General features: G+C 42.9%; 1 protein-coding gene across 1 annotated transcript; it reads right to left on the reverse strand.

Moving 5' to 3' along the window:
• Positions 1-19,242: 19,242 nt before the first annotated feature.
• On the reverse strand, positions 19,243-22,668 carry LOC110875573. Its single transcript, XM_022123769.1, has 3 exons — positions 21,307-22,668; positions 19,951-21,114; positions 19,243-19,578 (listed from the first exon to the last, which is right to left on the reverse strand). Exons 1-3 carry the CDS (start codon positions 22,666-22,668, stop codon positions 19,243-19,245), a joined length of 2,862 nt encoding a protein of 953 aa, XP_021979461.1.
• Positions 22,669-25,311: the final 2,643 nt, after the last annotated feature.

The raw sequence follows: 25,311 nt of genomic DNA on the forward strand, positions 1-25,311 counted from the left end.
CGCTAATCCGCCAGTTGAGGCACAAACTGGCACTGCAAATGCTGACAACAAAGGAAAAGGGTACATGGGTACTCTACCAAAGTGTGATGTATGTCAGTTTCATCATGCCGGTCAGTGCAGGTTTAGGAAGTGTGGTAACTGTGGAAGGAATGGTCATTCTAAGGAAACGTGTTGGTTTGGAGCTGGTCGTGGAAATGGTGGGCAAGGAGGAAATGGTAATGGCAATGGTAACCGTGGTGGTAACGGGAATCAGAATGGTAATTAGAACCGCGGTGGAAACGGAAACCAGGCCGGAAATGGAAACCCGAACAGAAATGGAATCTGAGGAGGACACAACCAAAACAATAATCAGGGTGGTACTAAAAATGGACGCGGTCAAGGTTGCTTTGGTTGCGGTGATGTCGGGCATTTTAAGCGGGATTGCCCAAAGAATAACCAAGCTTGCGGAAGAGTGTTTAACATTGGAGCTAGGGAAGCCCGCAAGGATCCGAACGTGGTTACTGGTACGTTCCCTATTAATCAACATTTTGCATCTGTGTTATTTGATACTGGTGCCGATTATAGCTTCGTATCTCTAGAGTTTAAGAATATACTTGGGTTAGTAGCAAGTAAGTTAGACGTGCTGTACTCAATAGAATTGGCTAATGGAAAGCTGGTAGAGGCTAATGAGGTGATTAGAGGTTGTGTTATAGAGCTTGGTGAGCGTGAGTTTTCGATAGATCTTCTACCAGTTGAGTTAGGAAGCTTCGACGTTGTTGTTGGAATGGATTGGTTGTCGAGTAACCGTGCTGAGATTGTGTGCCATGAGAAGATTATCCGCATCCCGATGGCGAATGAAGAGACGATTGTGATACACGGGGAGAAGCATGATACGCCTCTGCGGATTATTAGTTGTTTGAAGGCACGGAAGTTTTTGCGTAAAGGATGTGTTGCCTTCTTGGCTCACGTTATGGATAAGGAAGCCAAAGCGCTGAAGCTCGAAGATATCCCAGTGGTTAGGGAATATCCTGAAGTCTTCCCCGAAGACTTGCCAGGACTACCTCCTCAATAACAAGTCGAGTTCCACATTGACTTGGTTCCAGGCGCCGCGCTGTAGCCAAGGCACCTTATTGACTTGTGCCTTCAGAGATGCAAGAGTTATCAACGCAGCTTCAGGAGTTGCTAGATAAGGGATTCATAAGGCCAAGCATCTCGCCTTGGGGAGCTCCAGTGCTGTTCGTCAAGAAGAAGGATGGTAGTTTTCATATGTGCATTGACTACCGGGAGCTGAACAAGTTAACCATCAAGAATCGGTATCGCTTGCCGAGGATTGATGATTTATTCGACCAACTTTAGGGATCAAGTTACTATTCCAAGATTGATCTTCGATCAGGTTATCATCAGCTGCGGATTCAAGAAGAAAGTATACCGAAGACTGCCTTCAGAACTCGTTATGGACATTACGAATTTCTAGTGATGTTGTTTGGGTTGACAAATACACTGGCAGTATTTATGGATTTGATGAATCGGGTTTGCAAGCCATATCTCGATAAATTCGTGATCGTATTTATCGATGATATTTTGATCTATTCGCGGACAAAGGAAGACCATGAGCAATACCTCAGAGCCATCTTAGAGCTGTTAAAGAAGGAAAAGCTCTACGCAAAGTTTTCAAAGTGCGAGTTTTGGATACGCGAAGTACAGTTCCTCGGTCACGTGGTAAATGAGAATGGTATTCATGTGGATCCCACCAAGATTGAGGCAATCAAGAATTGGGTAACTCCGAAGACGCCAACCGAGATCCGACAGTTTTTGGGCTTAGTAGGGTATTATCGCAGATTCATAGAGGATTTCTCCAAGATAGCTCAACCATTGACCTCCCTCACTCAGAAGGATAAGAAGTACGAATGGGGAGATAAACAAGAAGAAGCTTTTCAGTTGCTTAAGAATAAGCTATGCGATGCACCTATATTATCCCTACCCGAAGGCACCGACGACTTCGTGGTATACTGTGACGCCTCGCGTCAGGGATTGGGTTGTGTGCTAATGCAACGCCAGAAGGTTATCGCTTACGCTTCATGACAACTGAAGGTCCATGAGAAGAACTATACCACGCATGATTTGGAATTAGGCGCAGTGGTACTTGCTTTGAAGATTTGGCGACATTATCTGCATGGTACTCGATGTACTATTTTTACGGATCACAAGAGCCTTCAGCACATATTCGACCAGAAATAGCTTAATATGAGACAGCGTCGTTGGGTTGAGTTGTTAAATTATTATGACTGCGAGATCAAGTATCATCCAGGAAAGGCGAATGTGGTAGCAGACGCCTTAAGTCAAAAGGAAAGCATTAAGCCCATAAGGGTTAGTGCTTTAGAGATGATAATTCAGACAGATCTCACGTTGCGTATTCGTGCTGCACAAAGGGAACTCTTAAGAAAGAGAACGTTAAGGCTGAATATCTCCGAGGAATTGAGAAGAAGTTGGTACCCAATGAGGAAGGAACCTCGTATTTCATGGGACGTATTTGGGTTCCGCTTTTCGGTGGTATTAGAGAGGTTATTTTCCATGAAGCTCATAAATCGAGGTACTCGATCCATCCAGGATTGGACAAGATGTACCAAGATCCAAAAGGACTACTATTGGTGGCCAAGACTTAAAAGTGATGTTGCTATTTATGTTGGGAAGTGCTTAACTTGTGCCAAGGTGAAGGCTGAGTATCAGAAGCCTTCAGGTCTTCTGCAACAGCCAGAAATACCCACATGGAAGTGGGAACAGATTTCTATGGACTTCATCACAAAGTTACCCAGGACTCCTAGAGGTCATGATACGATTTGGGTAATAATCAACTGATTGACAAAGTCTACGCACTTCTTACCGATTAGAGAAAAGGATAACACTGGTAAGCTAGCTAAGCTTTACCTAAGGGAGATAGTAGCGCGTCATGGAGTGCCTATCTCGATTATATTAGATAGAGATGGACGGTTTGTGTCAAGGATTTGGCAATCCTTTTAGGAAGCTTTTGGTTCTCAGTTGAATCTGAGTACAGCTTTTCACCCTTAGACGGACGGAAAAAGCGAGAGAACTATTCAGATGCTAGAAGATATGCTACGTGCTTGTGTAATGGATATGGGTGGCAGTTGGGATACTCATCTGCCTCTGGTTGAGTTTTCCTATAACAACAGCTACCATACAAGCATCCAAGCTGCACCGTTCGAGGCTCTCTACGGACGTAAGTGCCGATCGCCATTATGCTGGACAGATGCAGGTGACAGACAGATGGTTGGTCCCGAACTGGTCCAAGAAACGACTGATAAGATCATGCAGATCCGAGAGCGATCTAGGCGGCTCGTGATCGACAGAAGAGTTACACGGATCAAAGATGAAAACCCTTGGAATTTGAAGTGGGTGATATGGTTTTGTTAAAAGTCTCACCTTGGAAAGGTGTAGCACGCTTTGGGAAGCGTGGTAAGTTAAACCCACGTTATATCGGACCATTCAAGATTCTGGGAAGGGTAGGTACAGTAGCGTATAAGTTGGAGCTATCGGCGGAACTAAATGGTGTTCACGATACATTTCATGTATCTAATCTGAAGAAAAGTCCAACTCAAGAGACAGTGGTCATCCCTGCGGATGAAGTGCATATAGACGATACACTCCACTTCACAGAAAAACCCATTGAGGTTACAGATTGGAAGGTTAACAAGACTCGGGGGAGTAGTGTTAAGCTTGTCAAGGTCCGTTGGAATGCACGTCATGGCCTAAAGTTTACCTGGGAGCGTGAATATCGTATGAAAGCAAAATATCCACATTTATTCCCTAACTCCCCTGCAGCTAATAACACAACTTAAAATTTTAGGACGAAATTTTCTTAGCAGGGGGAGAATGTGACAATTGTCAAAATTGCATGTATCCGTACAATAATTAGACAATGATTAATGCTTTAATGACTGTGCTGATTTAAAGTTTATGACATGAATGTTTTCTGATTATTGTTATCATACATACATGTCCATCATATATTGCAAAATGTCATATCATTATTGCATGCAACACTTATTGATTCAATTGATGCACGAAACAAAGTTAGCACAGTTATCGGACAAATCAGAGAAATGCTGACGAAGTTCAGTACATAGGCAGACATGGTATTGAGACATAGAATGAGCCAGAAACCAAGAGTTACACTAGTATAGTGTGTAGGAAAGTAAGGATCATAAAACTGGCTTCCTAGAGATAGTTTAAGTGCCGGAAAGGGCCCAAAACTCACATAAATTGCTGAATTCAGCAAAATTCAGCTTTTAAACAACTTAATATTATGCAGAATTATGGTTAAATGGTCCAGAATGCTTTCCTAAGTGTCGGGAACCACAACTGTCACAAAAGGTAACATAAAGTACACTAACTGCATAGTTTAGCACCCTAACGAACCGGTAACCAACCGAACAACCGGACACTACCCGAAACACCAAATTTTCACTAGAAGCATTGTTTTATCATTTCCGAGCTAGTTATGGTCCCCGAACATCATAACACCCTATGTAGCATCATAACAACTAAATTCCCTAACTAGACACTTAGAAACTAACTTGATAATCTAACTAATCTTTACAACCTAATCTATACTCCCCTCCTATTTACGGCCACCAAAGGTGGCCCACACTTTGAATTTCTTTGCATTTTTATTGGATCTTGTCTACTACTTTTGTGAACATATTAACCCTTAGACTAAAACATGTTGGAAGATTATAAACACTAACCACTAGTTCATCATCTCATTCTCATTTTTAACACACCAACACACTCACTCCCCCTCTCCTTCTCTACCCTCGGCCGAGAACAAGGCCACACACCACCCCCATCTTCACTTCATTTCCATCCAATCTCAAGTAATCACAAGGTGCTAGGAGCTTGTTTAAGGAGCTTGGAGCCTTTGGGGATTGAAGGACCTATTGCAAGTGCTTTTAACCACCACATTCATCATCATCTTCATCTTGTGTTCATCCCTAGCCTTGTGCAAGTAGTAAGACCATCTTAATCCCATTTTACATCTTGTTTAGTTGGTTAAAAGGTGATACAAGTAACTAATCTTGAAGAACACTAAAGATCAAGATCATAATCTTTAACATAAGACTAATAATCATGATGATCTATGTTATTTAAGTGTTATTATGCTTCTTGATTGTTGATTGTTTGTGTTAATGATGTTAAACATCATATGAACTTGCTAGATGGTGATTAAAGACATAATCTAGCAAGATAAGAGGATGATCTTATGAAAGATCAAGATGATCATCCTTATGTGAAAGCATGAACTTGAAGTATGAAATGTTTTCTTGAAAAATGATGATCAAAGTGTAAAATAAATCATGTAAGTGGATGATTTCAAAACTAGTTTTCTCAAGAAACTAAGTTAAAATACAAGATTTACATAAACTTGGTTCTTAAAGAAACTAACCACATTTTTAGTGGTTAATCAAGTGTAGAAACATGTATTTAACAAGAAAAATTCAAGAAGAAATATTTTTAGAATTTTTTTTTACAAGTTGTAAACACATAAAATCTTCAAGAATGATGTTTTTAAATAGACAACCATACTTTAGAGGGTAACTAAGCTTACTAAACATACTACCAAGTTACTACAATTTTTTATAAATTTTCAAGTTCATGAAGTTGTGTAAATAGCTTGATTGTGGCACTTGGTAAGTATTGTTTGATTTGTAGTTGACTGTGAAGATTTATAAAAGAAAATGATATGCTTTGAAAGCATGGAAACCTCCATTTTTAAGGGGAAACTATGGCAAAAGTTTTCCAGAAATTAAACACTTAGAAAAATATTTTTAAACAAATATTTACAAGTATATTTTAACCATGAATTTTCATGTAAAGTTTGCCATAATTTTTGTTACAAAAATTATAAACATTGGAGGTTGGTTTTTGATAATAAAAGGGACTAAATATGTATTTAGGAGAATATATATTTAATCATGTGTGTGATTACTTGTATATTATGTGTATTAGTTATATTATTTTAGGACTTGAAATAATACAACTCACCAAAATACCAAAAATTATAATACAAAATATTACCAAAATTCCAAGAAAATTAAATATACAATTTATATCCCAAAATAGGAGAAACCAAACAAGGAATATAACATACAAAATATTCCGGAATTTAATTCATTATATTTTGGTAAACAGTATTTTGGACACCAAGAGAACAAAAATATGATTTTTACAATTGTTACAAAATTATATCATATTTTTTACAAGAAGAAATCATATTATTTTTGGGTAAAGAAAAATATATATGTTTCCTTAAATTACTAGAAAATATACCATTTTTGGAGAAAATATATATTTTCTTAAATAAACTTAGAATATATTATTTTTGGGTGAAAAATAGATTCATAAATATTTTCTAAGATAATCTTGAAAATATATTATTTTTGAGGTTTATATGAAAATATAAATATTTTTGCCAAGAAGAAGTATAAATAAAGTTCCATAAATGATTTCTTAAAAATATATATTTTAAGAGTATATACTGGTGAATTTTTATTAGAAATATTATTCCGGGAAAATTTAATACAAAAATTAAGTATAAGAATACTTAATAAATACAGTAAAATACGTATTATCGTACGTATAAATATACACCATACACCGGAATACGCCACCGATACTTGGCAAAAATATACAAGTTTAAGAATACAAGTATGAATACACTCATCCTTGGGGAAGTTATACAAGTGCAAATCCATAAATGTGGCAAGTTAAAATATATTATTTTAACTAATATTCCAAGATTTAATAAATTAATTTAAGTTAAAATATTTTTTATTTTAACAAATAATTATATATTTTGGAAAAATATTAAGACACAAGGAAACGCAACTCAAAGATGTTAATTAAGACTAAAATTCAAGGCACTACCTATCCGTCTAATAAACCATAGTACATTTGTAGGTAGTCGTGTGAACAAGTAGCCGCTTTGAGTTACACCGGATTCGAGACGCAAGACAGTGAGTTCATGCCCCCCTTTTCTTTTAACTGTTTTCAGTTTTATAACTTCGGGGATGAAGTACATGTTACAAATTGTTTACAAACGTTTACATAAGGTATGGTTAGCTAAGGAATGAACTGTTAGATCATGTGAGTGGTGGGTACAACGCTTAAGACCATTAATCCTCGTAGTATGACCGAGTGACATGAATGATAGATCTATTTGGGTGTTGCGAGCCCCACCCATGAGGACCGAGATTTGGCCCATGAGGTGACTATGTCTTCCAGCCGGAAGCCCGGTACAAAATCAGCTAAGATTGAGCCTTCCTGCATCACGTCACACATATTAATGGCCTTGCAAACCATTAATTGATCTGTTTCCCTGTTTGCTTTCATACCGGTTTACAAATACATACATACTTACAATGATTACAAAGTTTATTCGTGCACACATACAAAACACATGAACTCGCTCAACTTTTGTTGATGTTTTCAAACTACATGTATTTCAGGGAACTGAAATAGATCTGGCAGTTGTTGGAAGTTTTCAAGTATTGTCTGAAATAAAATATGTCATCCTGTGTCGAAGGGTTTGGGTTGTGTATCTTATCCTGGATAAGATACATAGTTCAAAGCCTAGCTTTTAGTAGTGTCATTTGTTAAGTCCTTATGGAACTTTAAACCATTTGGATGGTTTGTAATATGAAGTTGAAGTCTCGGATTCTGTTAAACAATGATGGTTGTAACATTTTAATTTGAAACTTAAATTATGGATGAACATCTTGGTTTATCATATAGTTGTTTGTTATGGTTGAATGCAATGATATAAGAAAGTCACACATAATCACGCTTCCGCAAAAGTCAGGGTGTGACATTAAGGATAAACCCTAATTTATTGAAATAAAACTTCTTCTTTATTTAGGTAACTTTTAAAGCCACTTTTCCAAGCCTTCAGTGCTCTCCAGCTGGCTTCTAATTGGCTTTCACATTTTGTTACCTGAAACGCATTTAAAAACATTTTATCAGCAAGAAATACTGGCGAGTGAATCCCAGTTTAATCAAAACATGTTTTATCATTTTACAGCATTGAGGACAATCTAGCAATTACATTTGTTTATATCTACTTTAATTCCCACCCACGGTACTGTTAATCCTGACTGGTGGTAATGTGATTACTCACAGTGTAGTAACAAATTTTGTATACAAAACCCCAACATACCGACGAAAATTGTAGAATACAAATACTCAATCACTGTTAATTATAAGGTAAAAACAATTGAGGTTTTGTAAAAACAATTTACAAAAAGAGGAATTACTCACAAAAGGGTTTACAAAAAGAAGGATTAACTCACATTGCTAATTTAGGTATTTCCTTGTGACTTCCTGGTTATAATCTAATAAATTAAATAATGCACACGCATTAGTATAATAACCCAAATTTACACTAGCTATACCCTCCCCGAGACAGAACTCCAACGACTGAGTCAGGCAGAGCCTTGACATGCATTACGGAGCACTAGATCGATCGGGCAGCGTATCTAATACGTAACCGGGGGTTATAATCCTTACAACGAGGCAGAGCTTCGCTAATTAGGGGGTATTATACCCGATAATTATTTTTTATATTCAGAATTTGAGAGAGAGATCGAAATTTTGAACGATTTAGAAACTGAAGCCGATGGCCTCTATTTATAGGGATGTTCGGCTGCTTTCTTGCGCCCCGCGACGAAAACAAGAGGGGCCGTTGTGCCCCTCTAGAGCCACTAGGGTAGGCCCTAGCTTGGCTGACTCAAGGGGTAGCTTCGACACGAGTGGGACGCGTGGCGGCTCAGGGTTACACGTGGCGACAGCTCCTGCTGTCTGCATCGCGCCCCGCGAGCGAGCAGGAAACTTTGTTTTTATTAAATTTTTGTAAACATAAAAGTATTTCGGGCCTATTTTTCGTATACGGGGTGTATTTTAGGACATATAGGGGTGTTTTAGGGATTTTAGCAGGGTTGTTATATTCTAGCCCTAGTCGTCGACAAGCAAACTGAAGATAGGAAAATTGAAGACTTTCCTATCATTCATGACTTTCCCGAAGTTTTTCCTGAAGAGTTTCCAGGTCTTCCACCGCACAGGCAAGTCGAATTCCAGATTGATCTAACACCTGGAGCAGCGCCTATAGCTCGTGCACCATATAGGCTAGCGCCAGCCAAACTGCAAGAGTTAAGAAGAAAGACGTGACTTTTCATATGTGCGCTGACTATCAAGAGTTGAACAAAGTGACCGTTAAGAATCGTTATCCTCTTCCGCGTATCGATGACTTGTTTGACCAGCTACAAGGGTCTAGTTACTACTCCAAAATCGATTTGAGATCGGGCTATCATTAGCTGAGAGTCCGAGACGAAGATATCTCAAAGATTACCTTTAGGACTCGGTACGACCATTACGAGATTCTTGTCATGTCGTTCGGGTTAACCAATGCACCTCTAGTTTTCATGGATCTTATGAACCGTGTGTGCAAACCCTATCTCGACAAGTTTGTCATCTTCTTTATAGACGATATCCTTATCAACTCTAAGACTCAGGAGGAGCACGCAGAGCATTTACAACTTATCTTGGAGCTTCTGATGAACGAGCAGCTTTATGCAAAACTATCGAAGTGTGACTTCTGGATTCGGGAAGTGCATTTCCTTGGGCATGTAGTTAATGAAGTTGGAATACATGTCGAGCCAGTTAAAATCAAATCCATTCAAAATTGGCCTGCGCCTAAAACTCCAACCGAAATCCGTCAAATCCTTGGCCTGGCAGGTTATTATCGTAGATTCATCGAAGGATTCTCCAAGATTGCCCAACCTCTCACTACTCTGACGCAGAAGGGTACCACTTACAGGTGGGGTGATGCCCACGAGTCTACTTTCCGATTGTTAAAACAGAAACTCTGCAGTGCACCCATCTTATCCTTACAAGAAGGTACTGACGATTTTTTCGTGTATTGTGACGCATCTATCCAAGGTATCGGTTGCGTTCTGATGCAACATGAGAAAGTAATCACCTACGCATCTCGTCAGCTCAAGGTTCATGAAAAGAACTACACTACCCACGATTTAGAATTGGGAGTCGTAGTTTTTGCCCTCAAAATCTGGAGACACTATTTATATGGTACTAAGTGTACGATCTACACCGATCACAAGAGTCTTCAACATATTCTCGACCAAAAGGAGCTCAACATGCGTCAACGTCGTTGGGTTGAACTCCTAAATGACTACGACTGTGCGATCAGGTACCATTCATGTAAGGCTAACGTGGTAACCAATGCCCTCAGTCGAAGGAAACCAGACCCAAGCAAGTTCGAGCCTTGCAACTTACCATTCATTCTAACCTTCCTGATCAGATCCATGCTGCACAAACCGAAGCGTTGAAGAAGGAAAACCTTCAAGTTGAGTCCATGCGGGGCATGGAAAAGCAACTTGAAACCAACTCGGATGGTATTCGCTATTTCATGGAATGGATATGGGTTCCATTGCACGGAAATTTGAGGGATCTCGTTATGGATGAGGCTCATAAATCTCACTACTCTGTTCATCTTGGCTCTGATAAGATGTATCACGAGCTAAAGACCCTATACTGGTGGTCAAATATGAAAGCTAACATAGCCACCTACGTGAGCAAATGCTTGACTTGTGCTAGGGTCAAGATAGAATACCAAAAGCCATCAGGGTTACTGCAATAACCAGAGCTATCAATGTGGAAATGGGAGCAAATTTTCATGGATTTCATTACCGGTTTACCTAGTACTCAAAACGGGAATGACACCATTTGGGTGTGATGTGCTGAAAATGGGTCAAATAAAACTAACTAAATTACCCTAATTCTAGACTCTCTAAGCTTTAAATTTATAAAACTAAGACTCGACCTAAACCCTAAAACACACAACCGGCAAGTGAACCGGTCGATGTAGTAAAGCTAAAGTAAGTCCGAGTATCGAACCCACGAGACTCTACTGATTACGCTACGACTCTATCTAGACTAAGACTGACACGACATACTAAATTGTTTATTAATTTGGGGGGGGGGGGGGGTTTCTAAAAATCCTAAATGGAAATAATAAAAGAATGCTAGAAAGCTAGACACGAACTCGAACGAAGGGTTTGACCAGTGACGATGAAGACTACCTAGGCTAGACGCAGGCTAAATCAGAATGGATTCCTATTTGATAATTTTGTGGTGTGGAACCGGGATCTTCTAATGCTAAACCTATTAAGACACCACTAAGCCCCTCAAACACTCTCGAGGCGATTCTTGCGGCACTACCTAGGATGTTAAGCTCACCGGTTTTCTAGATTTCTTTTCCGTCCTCTAGTTTCCTGAAAGTGCTTATGTAAGACGCTCTACTTTGCCACGCGAACGTCTAAAGCAACTATGGGTTTAATCTTGGCTTAATAGACAATGGGTTGTTAATTCCTTATAACTACTCCGAGACCTATTAATATCCTCGAGCCTTTCCGCGACGAGTCTAGCAGCACACTTGATTTTAATTAATTACCGAATATTGTTTCTAAGGTTACTAACGTGTTTTCACCCTAAAGGATTAATGACCTATTACGTGATATAGACACTCACCTGAACCAAGAACCCTAATCCGACTCTATTATGTGATAAAGACCGTCACCAAGAATCGAATGAAGCAATAAACAATAATCAAATAATCACAAGCACGCATACGTACCAAGATAAACTACCATAGCGTTTACAATACAAGAAAGATCCACAACCACGACAAAAATCAAATAAAAATCCAAACTTTATTATGCCATAGTCATTAGCCTAGGTAGTTAACGGTTTTTAGCCGGAAAACATAATCAAGAATGCAAATAAAGTCGTATTAAATTCTGAATTCATCATGTTACACATAAAAAACGAACAAAGAACGAAAGATTAGGATGGTAAAACCCGTGGTCTTCACTCCCGAACGCTTCTAAAGTGTACCCGAATGATTCCAAGCTTCCAGGATGCTCCAAACCCTTCAACAGCCTTCAATCAGCAGTCAAAACTTGCCCAAGGTTGTCCAATTTCGTAGATGATCCGCTGTAGACGTTTTTCAATCAATATATAACCCAAAAACCCTAAATTTTCATGCACGCAACTTCTGTTGCCGACACAGGATCTTCAGGCGGCCCGCCTAAAGGAATCTGATGAGTTAACGCGGGTCGCCTAGGGTTTAAAAGATCAGAACCATTCTCCATGTCTCTCGCGGCCCGCGTAGATATGTTGCTTAAGTTGACGCGGGGCGCGAGACATTCAAATTTCCAGAATTCTCTTTTAAGTTCATGCGGGGCGCGTAAAGGGTGATTATAAGTCCACGCGGCCCGCCTGGGAACTCCAAAACTGTAATTTTTGCTTCGTTTCAGCTCCCGACTCCTCGGTTTCTGTGCCAGCCTTCCGCCTTTCCAGATTTATGCTCGTTTTCGCTCCTTTTGGCTGTAAAGACCTGGAAACACAAATAAATCAAAAGTATGTACATTCTAAACTAAACCGACACTGAAACTAACTAACTAACGACTAAAACCGACGCGAATACCGATGTATTTTGCAATACATCAAATATCCCCACACTTATCTTTTTTTTCGTCCTCGAAAAAGAATTATGCAAACGGAATCATAGTCAGGGTAGTCGATCGGGACAAAAGCTTAAGTTATTTTATTAAATCGATACCCGTGTTAGTCGCGATTGCAAGTATAATGATCCTCTTAAACCCAACCCGGTTTCAAGCCCTTATCATGCAATTTAGGTTCAAGTTCGGTCAATCCACCTAGGGTCTCACGCTAAGGATTGCAAGTCCACCTACTCCCCCCTCAAGCTTATAGGACAAAAGGAACCACCACTGGGTTATTTCCTAACCGCCTTATACCAAGATCAAGAGAGTTTAAAATCAAATCTATTCTTCCCATTTTTTTTCTTTTTTTTTTCATTTACGAGCGTAGACGTTGCTTTCCCTAATCCCAGAGGTATTCCGGCTGTAGAGTCGCTATCCCCAACCACAGATTACATAGGCCTCGGTACTTTTTATTTATTTTGCAAGGTCGATTTCACACATTCTAGCGGTATTCCGGCTGTAGAGTCGCTATCCCCAACCACAGATTACATAGAATGGCTACTTTCATTTAGTTTCTAGCTCGCTTATTTATTTATTTATATTTTTTTTTCTTTTTCCAACGAGATAATGACCAAAAACTCTAACGATCTTAGCTTATAACGGCATCCCTTATACTATTATTGGCGGTTTCAATTTCCCCACTTTCCCTAGATGAGAACCCACTAGTAGACCGACAATTAGGTATAATTAATATCAAAGGAACCCGAAACCGAATCAAGCCTACCCGCGCATCCCAAACTAGACACAAGCACGATTATTTTATCTCATATTATTATTATTAGACCCCGATCAAAAACCTGACTTTTCTATCATTTTCCGTTTTTATTTTGCAAACTTCTTATTTCAAAAGACATTTTTCTATTTTTTTCAATTTTTTTGGATTTTTCAATTTTTTAATTTTTTTGTATTTTTTCCATTTTTTTCGACTCAAGACTCACTAACTACAAGTTCCCATCCCCACACTTGAATGTTGCATTGTCCCTAATGCAAGGATGTAAACCTGACTCCTAAAACCTAAAAGCAAAAATAAATATACAAGTGTACAAGTGGAACGACTTAGCTGAATCATATGTGAGACTGTCAGTATGTCAGTCGATACCACACATGCCCTCCAATCCAAAACGCGCTCAGCAAACTGTACTAACTCGGACACGCGAACGGAAGCGGCACCAAAATCAACCTAACACTCAAACATACCAAACCAAAATAATATATACTATCAAAGTATCATCAAACAAGTATCAACCAACCCAAAACCCGACCAACCAATATATCATATCAATACAGACCGAGATATAAGGATCAAAAACAGCATAAAATAAAACAAAAGATATAAACGCCACGAACACCGCTGCACATCCTCATATATCTCCTGCCTAACCCTGCTCTCCACCAGCAGGCTCCTCCTGACCACCAGCTGGACTCTCCTGCTGTGGCTGCCTCGATGATGGTGGCTGTATGTGGAAATGATCATAAATAGCCTGAAACCCCTCATGCATCTCCTGCCTAACCTGCTCCACTCTGTCATATAAACCCTCCAATGTCAGCGGCACTGGCCGCGGCTGCCTGACAGGGCGCTCACGTGCAGGTAACTGATGCCTCTGCAGTAGCGCCCGAATACGCTGTGGGGTGGCGGTGTGTGATGCCTCCTCGGTAGTCGGATCCGGTGACGGCGGCGCTGGCAAAACCTCTGTCCATGCTGGCGGATCAGTAACCGTGACTATCCTAGCCAGCTGTAAACTCCTCAGCTCCATGAGAGATGGAGCTGGTCCCTCAGTCATCCTCTCAGCTGGAAAATCAGTAAACACACCCAGATTGGCCGCCAGCATCGTAATATACGGCCCACCATACAATCTGGCCGTACCTCCCCCCTTCTTCGGCCTCGCTAGGGACCATGCCAAAATACTCGCCAAGTTGGCTGGCCGCCTCTCTACCATGCACATCAAACAGAACAGACTGTGCTGATTCACTTTATCTCCCTCGTGCTTTCCTATCAAAGTAGATGCCAAAATCTTGTGCACGAACCTATACACAGGATCCCTGATGTCTGACGCCACCAAATTGGTCGAAAATGGTGAGATAGCAATGGTGCGTCAGAACCGCTCTAAATCCTCCTTCAGCACACACGACTCTGCCTCGTCTCTCACAACCTGCCTCAACAACCCTCTAAACTCATCTGAACCAACCTCCTCAGCCGAATAGAACCCCGTTGCCTCTGCAAACTATATCAAACTCATATTAAAAACCTGTTTGCCCAACGCAAACGAGACCACATCCGGCTCTTCGAAACCCCCTGGTGCCTATAGATGAATATGGAGTGAAACTCCATAGTAAGCTCAAGATACTGAGGGATCTCGCACTCTAACACCCACCTGAACTTCTCTCCTAGAAGCTCCTGAATCCTCTCGACCTGTCCCAACCGACCAACCAAGTCCCAATCAATCCTCCTAAACTCTAACAACTTCAACTTTTTTATCGCATTGAATTTCATGTACTCGAACGACCCGATAGTGAAACGCAGCAATGGGCTCTCTACCAACCTGTCACTCTGCCCGTGTGGGACCCCAGCATCCCTGTATATGATCTCCCGAAGTATCGGAGCACCCGACTGCTCCTGTGCAGCCGCCTGAGCTCGAGTATTGCGCCTTTTGCGCTTCATACCAGAAGAAGATCCTGCACCTGACATCCTGTTCACAACAGATCAAACAAACATGCAAAACAGGTGAACAGTTAGTAACCACAAGCTATTTTTGGTATTTTTGAATTTTTTTTAACTTTTTTGGAATTTTTCTGTTTTTTTTTTTAATCAAATAAAAATCCAGTAATATAAAAATGTGCAATCGGACGACGGCCGTATAGCATTTCATTCGCGGCCGTTGTCCGATACAAGTGCTTATCACATAAACAACTCGAAAATAGGCCAAACCTCGCCCGAATGGAGATTGAGTACGAGCGAAGCGGCCTAAAATCAAGCGATGCAATAGTACGCGCAAAATGACACTCACAAGACTCAACATGACTCGATACGCACAAGACACACTGAACGACCCTACACGACGCAAAGACTAGACTAATGACGCAAACTTGACACATCGACTCTAAAATCGACACTTTTTAACGCAAAAATACATAACTCTACGCTTTACCCCCTCCCGGCACCTTGCTCGCCCTCGAGCAATCCTAAGTGCCGAAAAACCAAAACACTCCGAAGCGTGGAAGCAATGGAGGCAAACGCGCGCAAAGCATGTGAAAATGGTGATTTTATGTGAAAATCGCGCGAAATGCCTCCCCACACTTAATGCTTATTACACCGAAAATTTTCGCCCACGACATAACTCATTTAAACCAAAACCAACTGCCCAAAAATTTAATTCGCGTTCAAAAGTTCCCCCTTGTATTTCTATCACAATCCCAACATCACGCCTCTCAAATCATGCAACAATCAAAACAAGCCACCCCGAGCTGCCCGCACCCTTGCAAATATTCAACTAAAACAGATTTAGAGTGATGCGACCTAAAGAAGACGGGAACTGACCCAGTAGTAACACATATTAATTCAACCAAAACACTACAGACCCGACTACTCTCGACTGACCCAGCCAACAAACAGACCCAACAGACTAGCGACCCTACTAGAGACTCTACAAAAACTGACCTGCAATTAATGACGACTAATAAACTGACTCGACGACAGAACTGACTCGACACTAACTGGACACGGACAGACTCGATGATAATTAACACATAACGAACCACTGACTCGACTCAACAACGAGAACCATATATGACTACAGAAATGTTTTGCAGGAAACATACCTTACACGCGACGACTCGAACAGTGGTGAGATAGTGTATGGCTACAGTGGTGCAAGGTGTGTTAATGGTGATGGTCGGTGGTGTTGGTGATGGTGGTCGGTGGGTGGTGAGTGAAGAATGGAGATGGTTATTAATGGTGGTGATCGGTGGGTTTAGTGTTTGACTGTGAAGGGGAAAAAGGGTGGTAACAGGTGGTCGGCGAAGGTTAGAGGCGGTGGTCAGCGGTGTTGTAAATGGTGGGGGTGTAACCGGAGGTATGGATGGAATGGATGGGTGGTGGTTTCGCCGGTCTTTGAGGTGGTGAGTGTATAATCGCCGGTCGGGAGGGGTAATATGTTATTAGGGTTGGAAATGGATCAGATTTGGGGGTTTTCATGAGGCTGCCGACTTATGTTAATCACGCGGCCCGCTTAAAGATTACAAATAGATGATACGGGCCGCGAGCTATTAATTAATTTTTTTTCAAAATCTTTTGAATTCCAGCGGCCCGCGTAAAGATTAATGTCAAGTTGATGCGGGCCGCGAGCCTTTGTTTCTTTTAACTGATTTTTAAGTCCAAACGGGCCGTGAAGAGTGTAAGAAAACCCCCACGCGGGCCGCATGGACAGCATAAAACTGCTGTTTGGATGACAGCAGCAGCAGTTTGGATGCTTTTCAAATTCATTTAATTCCCATTTTGCCCCTGGCCTTTTTTTATGCCGTTTTTAACAGTAAACGTACTTGGAGTGCAGCTCCCATGTCGACGTCAGCCACGTGAAGGCAATGAAACCTGCAAAAATACTCACGACACACACAGGACGCAAAAACACGCAAAACGACATAAAAGACGCGAAACCACACGACACTAAACTAAAGACGCGACACGGACAAGGACTCAATGTACAAACTCTACACTTGAGTTTTCACTCAAGACCCTATGTGGTGGTGCTAGGTGGGTCCAAAAGAGGAACGGTTTCCTCTTCGGCGGTATCGATGGGACCCCCTATGTAATGTTTCAACCTATGCCCGTTTACCTTCCACACATGCGAACTCGCTTCATCAAACAACTCGACGGTGCCGTACGGGAAAACCTCCTTCACGACGTATGGTCCGGACCATCTCGACTTCAACTTTCCGGCAATCAATTTCAACCTCGAGTTGAACAATAGCACTTGATCGCCCACTTTAAACTCCTTCAACTTTCGCAACTTCCTATCATGCAAAGCCTTTGACTTTTCCTTTATACTCCAAGAACGATCATACGCGGCGTCACGAAGCGCCTCTAACTCATGAATTTGGAAAAATCGTCTCCTAGCGGCCTCGGTCAAATCTAAATTCACCGTTTTGAGCGCCCAAAGAGCCCGATGCTCTAACTCGACCGGTAAATGGCACGCTTTCCCATAAACGATCATAAACGGTGTCATCCCTAATGGCGTCTTGTAGGCGGTTCGGAAAGCCCACAACGCATCGTCCAACTTGTCGGACCAATCCTGCCGACTCTTCCCTACCGTCTTCTCTAAAATTCTCTTCACTCCTCGATTCGCGTTCTCCACTTGACCGCTCGTTTGCGGGTGATACGCGATAGACAAGCGGTGCGTAACTCCATACCTCTCCAACGCCTTCTCCATAACCGCATTGCAAAAATGCGTGCCGCGATCACTAATAATGGCTCTAGGCGTACCAAATCGCGTAAACAACTTCTTCAAGAACCTCACCACCACTCGTGCATCGTTCGTAGGCGAAGCTTGAGCTTCCACCCACTTCGAAACGTAGTCAATCGCAACGAGGATGTACCGATTTCCACTCGAAGATGGAAATGGTCCCATGAAATCGATGCCCCAAACGTCAAAGACTTCCAACACTTGAATAGGATTCTGGGGCATCTCATCCTTGGATGAGATGTTGCCGGTCCGCTGGCATTGGTCACACTTTCTCACAAACTCGGCCGCATCGTCTACTACTGTCGGCCAATAGAAACCACAATCAAACACCTTCTGTGCGGTCACATGCGCACCATGGTGTCCTCCAGTCAATCCCTCATGCACGTGCCTCAGGATCCCCGCACCTTCTTCTCTACTAACACACCTCCTCAGAACTCGATCACCGCCTATCCTAAAGAGATAGGGATCGTCCCAAATGTACTTCCTAGCGTCCCTCGTCAGCTTCCGCTTCTCCTGCAAACTCAAACTCTCCATCACAAACCCGTCGGCCAAATAATTGGCTATATCGCTATACCACGGGAGGTCCACGGCTCCTACCGTGACAGCATCAATAGACTCGTGAGGGAATCTATCTCCTATCGCCTCCTCACGAATCTCCTCACGCTTCGGGTCCTCTAAGCGGGACAAGTGGTCTGCCGCCACATTCTCTGCCCCCTTCTTATCCTTAATTTCGATGTCGAACTCGGAAAGAAGCAGAATCCATCGTATAAGACGCGGCTTCGTGTCCTTCTTCTGAAACAAGTGACGCAGAGCAGAATGATCAGTGAACACGACGGTTTTCGAAAGAACGATATATTATCGGAATTTATCGAACGCGAATACCACCGCCAACAACTCCTTCTCCGTGGTGGTGTAATTCTCCTGGGCATCATTCAGCGTTTTACTTGCGTAGTAAATCGGGTGAAAATGCTTCTCCCGTCTCTGCCCTAACACCGCACCAACTGCGTAGTCACTCGCATCGCACATTAGCTCGAATGGTAAGCTCCAATCAGGCGACACGAGGATCGGCGCACTCACTAACCTCTCCTTCAGAAACTCAAACGATCGAAGGCACTCCTCATCAAAGACGAAAGGAACGTCCTTCTCCAACAATCGCGTCATGGGGCGAGTGATTTTGGAAAATCCCTAATGAAGCGCCTATAAAATCCCGCATGACCGAGAAAACTACGAACCGACTTGACACTAGTCGGCGGAGGGAGCTGGCTAATCGTATCTATCTTCGCCCTATCAACCTCAATACCAGCTCTCGAAATCTTGTGCCCTAGCACAATCCCCTCAGTCACCATAAAGTGACACTTCTCCCGGTTCAGCATCAACTTCGTCTCCACACATCTCTTCAACATCCTCTCAAGATTCGTCAAGCACTGATCGAAAGAACTACCATACACTGAGAAGTCATCCATAAAAACCTCCATCGAACTCTCGACCATATCCTGAAAGATCGCAATCATACAACGCTGGAATGTAGCAGGAGCGTTACATAATCCAAATGGCATGCATCGGTACGCGTATGTGCCATATGGACATGTAAAAGTGGTTTTCTCCTGATCCTCTGGTGCAATAGGAATCTGGAAATAACCCGAAAACCCGTCGAGAAAGCAATAGAACTGCTGACCCGCGAGACGCTCAAGCATCTGATCAATGAATGGGAGCGGAAAATGATCTTTACGAGTGGCGTCATTTAACTTTCGATAGTCAATGCACACACGCCAACCCGTAACAGTACGAGACGGAATAAGCTCATTCTTCGAATTCAGAACAACCGTCATCCCCCCTTTCTTCAGGACGACCTGCGTAGGACTCACCCAAGCTGAATCAGAAATAGGATAGATCAAACCAGACTCCAACAACTTCATCACCTCCTTCTTCACTACCTCCTGCATATTCGGATTCAACCGACGCTGCGGCTGCACTACAGGCTTGAAGACATCCTCCATCAGAATGCGAGGCGTGCAAAAAGTAGGGCTAATGCCCTTGATATCGGATAGCCTCCATGCAATCGCATCAGTGTGCTCTCTAAGCACCTCAATCAACCTCGCCTTCTCCTCCTCTGTCAACTTTGAAGAAATGATGACAGGCATACTCGGCTTCTCTCCTAGAAACGCGTACTCGAGATGTGAAGGAAGAACCTTAAGTTCTAAAGGCGGTGGAATCTCTACAGGAGTACTCTCATCACTAATCGCATCGAGCTCTAACGGCTGAGCACTGAACTCGTCACTCTCATCAAATTGCTCCTCCTCTACCTCATCTACCTCATCCTCAGAATGCTCGTCAACCACTCCCTCACCTACCAGATCGGCTCCACTAATGTACTCAAGACACGTGTCGACGCAAGATATGAATGAATTGAGAAAGTAAACGGAATGACACGGCCCAACATCATCATCACGGCCGCTAGGATGCTGCATCGCTCGGTCGATCTCGAATGTGATAATCTCGTCACCCGCACGAAGAGAAATCTTACCGTTAAAGACGTCGATGATCGCCTTTGCGGTTCGAAGGAATGGACGGCCTAGAATAATAGGAACTCTCTCATCGGCCTCCATGTCGAGCACAACGAAGTCTACTGGGAACACAAACCTATCAACCTTAACCAACAAATTCTCTACTATCCCACGAGGATACTTGACTGATCGGTCAGCCAAGGACAATGACATGCGTGTGGGTGTAAGCTCTCCTAGACCAAGTCGCTCATACAACGAGAATGGCATCAGATTGATGCTGGCCCCTAAATCGGCTAAGGCGTGAGCAGGGGTAACGGCTCCCCCAAAGAGACATGGAATCGTGAATGTGCCAGGGTCGGTCAACTTCTCTGGTAGCTTATTCAAGACTACCGCAGAACAACCTCCTGTCAATGGAATATTCGAAAGCTCACCGATTCTCTCCTTACGCTTCAAAAGATCTTTAAGGAATTTTGCGTACTTAGGCATAGACTGAAGTGCCTCGATGAACGGAAGATTTATCTTCAACTGAGTAAACATCTCGAGGAATTTCCCGTACTCCTGAGCATATTTCTGCTGCCTGGCACGGGCGGGGAACGGAAGGCGAGAATAATCTATCACCGGTGCCGGCCGACCCCTCGTCGGCTGCTTCTCCACTCTCTGCTCTACTGGCGACTCCTCGGCGTGTGCTGTACTTGCTGGGGCTAGCCTCGTGTGCACCTTGCCTGGAGCCTCCATCTCGATCTCCTCATCGACCTCCTCTTCTACCTCTTCAACCTCTCTTTCTCTCACTACCTCTCCCAAACTCTTCCCACTACGGGTCGTAATCGCCTTCGCTGACTGATTTGCGGGATTCGTGAAAGTGTTTCCCGAAAACTGACCCGGCGGGTACTCCTGCAACTGTTTAGCAAGCCCGCCTACTGTCCTCTGAAGATCGAGGAGGGCGGCCTGCTGATTCTTCAACTGGAGCTCGTTGTTTTTATTAATTTGCTCCTGATTTTTCATGAACGCATCGGTCCGCGTCATCATCTGGGCGAACATCTCCTCCAACCTGTTCGTGCTAACCTCAGGAGCCTTCCCACTACCCTGACTCTCCTGAGTCGGTCCTCCACTCGAAAACTGACCACTCGAACCTGACCCACCAAACTGCCCTGAACCAGAATGCGTGTAAATACCGGGCCCTCTACTCTGATACTGACCAGATGGAAATCCAGGAGGATTTCCAGACGAACGATAACCACTCGAATTACCACTACCGCGCCAGTTGGAATTAGAATTATTGAACGGATTCGTGGGACCCCTAGACTGACCGGCTATGTACTCTACCTGCTCAAGAGTGATCGTAGGACAATCTATAGTATCATGTCCTCCTCGACAAACCTCACACCTATCGACTTTCTTCTTTATCTCATTCAACTCCTGCCTCATCTCTTGCCTCAACTCCTCCTTCGCTCTCTCGACTGCAGCAGCTACCGATGAATCCAAGCTAACTTGGTTTACCCCTCGACCGGCCGAGGTGGTACGCACAGGAATGGAAGTCCTGCTGGTAGTACTGTAGTCCATATCGGAGTGGGCAAAACTCTCAAACAAATCATTGCACTCCGCCACTGTCTTCTTTCCCATAAGCTGACCTCCTGCTGAAGTATCGAAACGAGCTCTAATCTCAGGAGTAAGTCCATTGTAGAACTTCTCTACTAAGGCCCAGTCAGATAGACCATGCTGAGAACAACGGGTAATCAGGGTCTGAAAACGCTCCCAAGCTAAGTAATAAGGCTCATCTGGCTCCATACGAAATGAATGAATCTGGTCACGAAGGCGAGATGCCTTGGCTGGCGGAAAATACTTGGCTAAGAATGCATCGCGAAGGCCTGCCCAAGTAGTGAAAGTGCCAGCAGGCTGGGAATCGAACCAGACGGCTGCGCGTCCGGCAAGTGAGAACGGAAAAACCTGAAGATACCTAGCATCAAGATTGACACCCTCGATGGAGAAGGTGCTGCAGAGACAAGTGATGCGATTGATATGCGCGGGGGCGTCCTCGTCGTCACGACCATGGAACTGGCACGAATTTGTGATGGCGGTCATAATGTAGGACGGAATCTACCAAGACCGATCGTTCGGGATCTCGGGAAGGGTGATGGGGGAATTACCACCGGCGAAGCCGGTGGTAGCCTGGTCGTAAACTGTCCTACGGGCCATGTGAGCTACGGGTGGTGGACTAGGTGGGCGGGTGGATGGCGGGGAATTGTGGGGTGAAGACTTTGGTGTAAAATCGAACGCTGGGGTGGACTGTGAAAATGAAGTAGAGCTAGAAGCACGTACCTCGGACGTAGAAGGTGAGAAGGAAGACTTGAGTGCAAACGGCAACGGCGGTGGTCCCTGCAAGCGCGTATGGGGCATCCACTGCAAAAACCGAAAACAAACAAGTAAGAAGACTCTACTAAATGACTCGACTACTATAAAAGACACTAAATTACTTAGACACCTACGACTCAAACAAAGTAAACAAATAGCACGTAATATGTTAAGTAAGTCCAAACAAAGTAATCAACGCAATCGCCAAGAGTCCCCGGCAGCGGCGCCAAAAACTTGATGTGCTGAAAATGGGTCAAATAAAATTAACTAAATTACCCTAATTCTAGAATCTCTAAGCTTTAAATTTATAAAACTAAGACTCGACCTAAACCCTAAAACACACAACCGGCAAGTGAACTGGTCGATGTAGTAAAGCTAAAGTAAGTCCAAGTATCGAACCCACGAGACTCTACTGATTACGCTACGACTCTATCTAGACTAAGACTGACACGACATACTAAATTGTTTATTAATTTGGGGGGGGGGTTTCTAAAAATCCTAAATGAAAATAATAAAAGAATGCTAGAAAGCTAGACACGAACTCGAACGAAGGGTTTGACCAGTGACGATGAAGACTACCTAGGCTAGACGCAGGCTAAACTCAGAATGGATTCCTATTTGATAATTTTGTGGTGTGGAACCGGGATCTTCTAATGCTAAACCTATTAAGACACCACTAAGCCCCTCAAACACTCTCGAGGCGATTCTTGCGGCACTACCTAGGATGTTAAGCTCACCGGTTTTCTAGATTTCTTTTCCGTCCTCTAGTTTCCTGAAAGTGCTTATGTAAGACGCTCTACTTTGCCGCGCGAACGTCTAAAGCAACTATGGGTTTAATCTTGGCTTAATAGACAATGGGTTGTTAATTCCTTATAACTACTCCGAGACCTATTAATATCCTCGAGCCTTTCCGCGACGAGTCTAGCAGCACACTTGATTTTAATTAATTACCGAATATTGTTTCTAAGGTTACTAACGCGTTTTCACCCTAAAGGATTAATGACCTATTACGTGATATAGACACTCACCTAAACCAAGAACCCTAATCCGACTCTATTATGTGATAAAGACCGTCACCAAGAATCGAATGAAGCAATAAACAATAATCAAATAATCACAAGCATGCATACGCACCAAGATAAACTACCATAGCGTTTACAATACAAGAAAGATCCACAACCACGACAAAAATCAAATAAAAATCCAAACTTTATTATGCCATAGTCATTAGCCTAGGTAGTTAACAGTTTTTAGCCGGAAAACATAATCAAGAATGCAAATAAAGTCGTATTAAATTCTGAATTCATCATGTTACACATAAAAAACGAACAAAGAACGAAAGATTAGGATGGTAAAACCCGTGGTCTTCACTCCCGAACACTTCTAAAGTGTACCCGAATGATTCCAAGCTTCCAGGATGCTCCAAACCCTTCAACAGCCTTCAATCAGCAGTCAAAACTTGCCCAAGGTTGTCCAATTTCGTAGATGATCCGCTGTAGACGTTTTTCAATCAATATATAACCCAAAAACCCTAAATTTTCATGCACGCAACTTCTGTTGCCGACACAGGATCTTCAAGCGGCCCGCCTAAAGGAATCTGATGAGTTAACGCGGGTCGCCTAGGGTTTAAAAGATCAGAACCATTCTCCATGTCTCTCGCGGCCCGCGTAGATATGTTGCTTAAGTTGACGCGGGGCGCGAGACATTCAAATTTCCAGAATTCTCTTTTAAGTTCATGCGGGGCGCGTAAAGGGTGATTATAAGTCCACGCGGCCCGCCTGGGAACTCCAGAACTGTAATTTTTGCTTCGTTTCAGCTCCCGACTCCTCGGTTTCCGTGCCAGCCTTCCGCCTTTCCAGATTTCTGCTCGTTTTCACTCCTTTTGGCTGTAAAGACCTGGAAACACAAATAAATCAAAAGTATGTACATTCTAAACTAAACCAACACTAAAACTAACTAACTAACGACTAAAACCGACACGAATACCGATGTATTTTGCAATACATCAGGGTGACCGTGGACCATCTAACAAAATCTGCTCACTTTCTCGCGATCAAAGAAACCGATAAGTTTACCAGAATCGTCAGTATATACTTGAAGGAAGTAGTCTCTCGGCAGGGAGTGCCGATCCCCATCATCTCCGATCGTGACCCTCGATTCTTGTCTGATCTGTGGCAAGTTATGCACAAATCATTCGGCTCACATCTAGACATGAGCATATCCTATCACCCACAAACCGATGGACAAACCGAGGCACCATTCAAACTCTCCAAGACATGTTGCGAGCATGTGTTATCGATTTTGGTACCAGTTGGGAAAGACACCTACCTCTGGTGGAATTCTCTTATAACAATAGTTACCACACCAGTATTC

Source organism: Helianthus annuus, chromosome 9, assembly GCF_002127325.2.
Source record: "Helianthus annuus cultivar XRQ/B chromosome 9, HanXRQr2.0-SUNRISE, whole genome shotgun sequence".
Taxonomy (NCBI): domain Eukaryota; kingdom Viridiplantae; phylum Streptophyta; class Magnoliopsida; order Asterales; family Asteraceae; genus Helianthus; species Helianthus annuus.

Coding starts and splice junctions, on each gene's coding strand:
- LOC110875573 (XM_022123769.1), bottom strand. CDS start 22,668: ATGACCGCCATCACAAATTCGTGCCAGTTCCATGGTCGTGACGACGAG. Junction 21,115..21,306: donor AGATGGAGGCTCCAGGCAAG/GTGCACACGAGG, acceptor ATGTTTACTCAG/TTGAAGATAAATCTTCCGTT. Junction 19,579..19,950: donor CTATTTCTGATTCAGCTTGG/GTGAGTCCTACG, acceptor GCGATCTTTCAG/GATATGGTCGAGAGTTCGAT.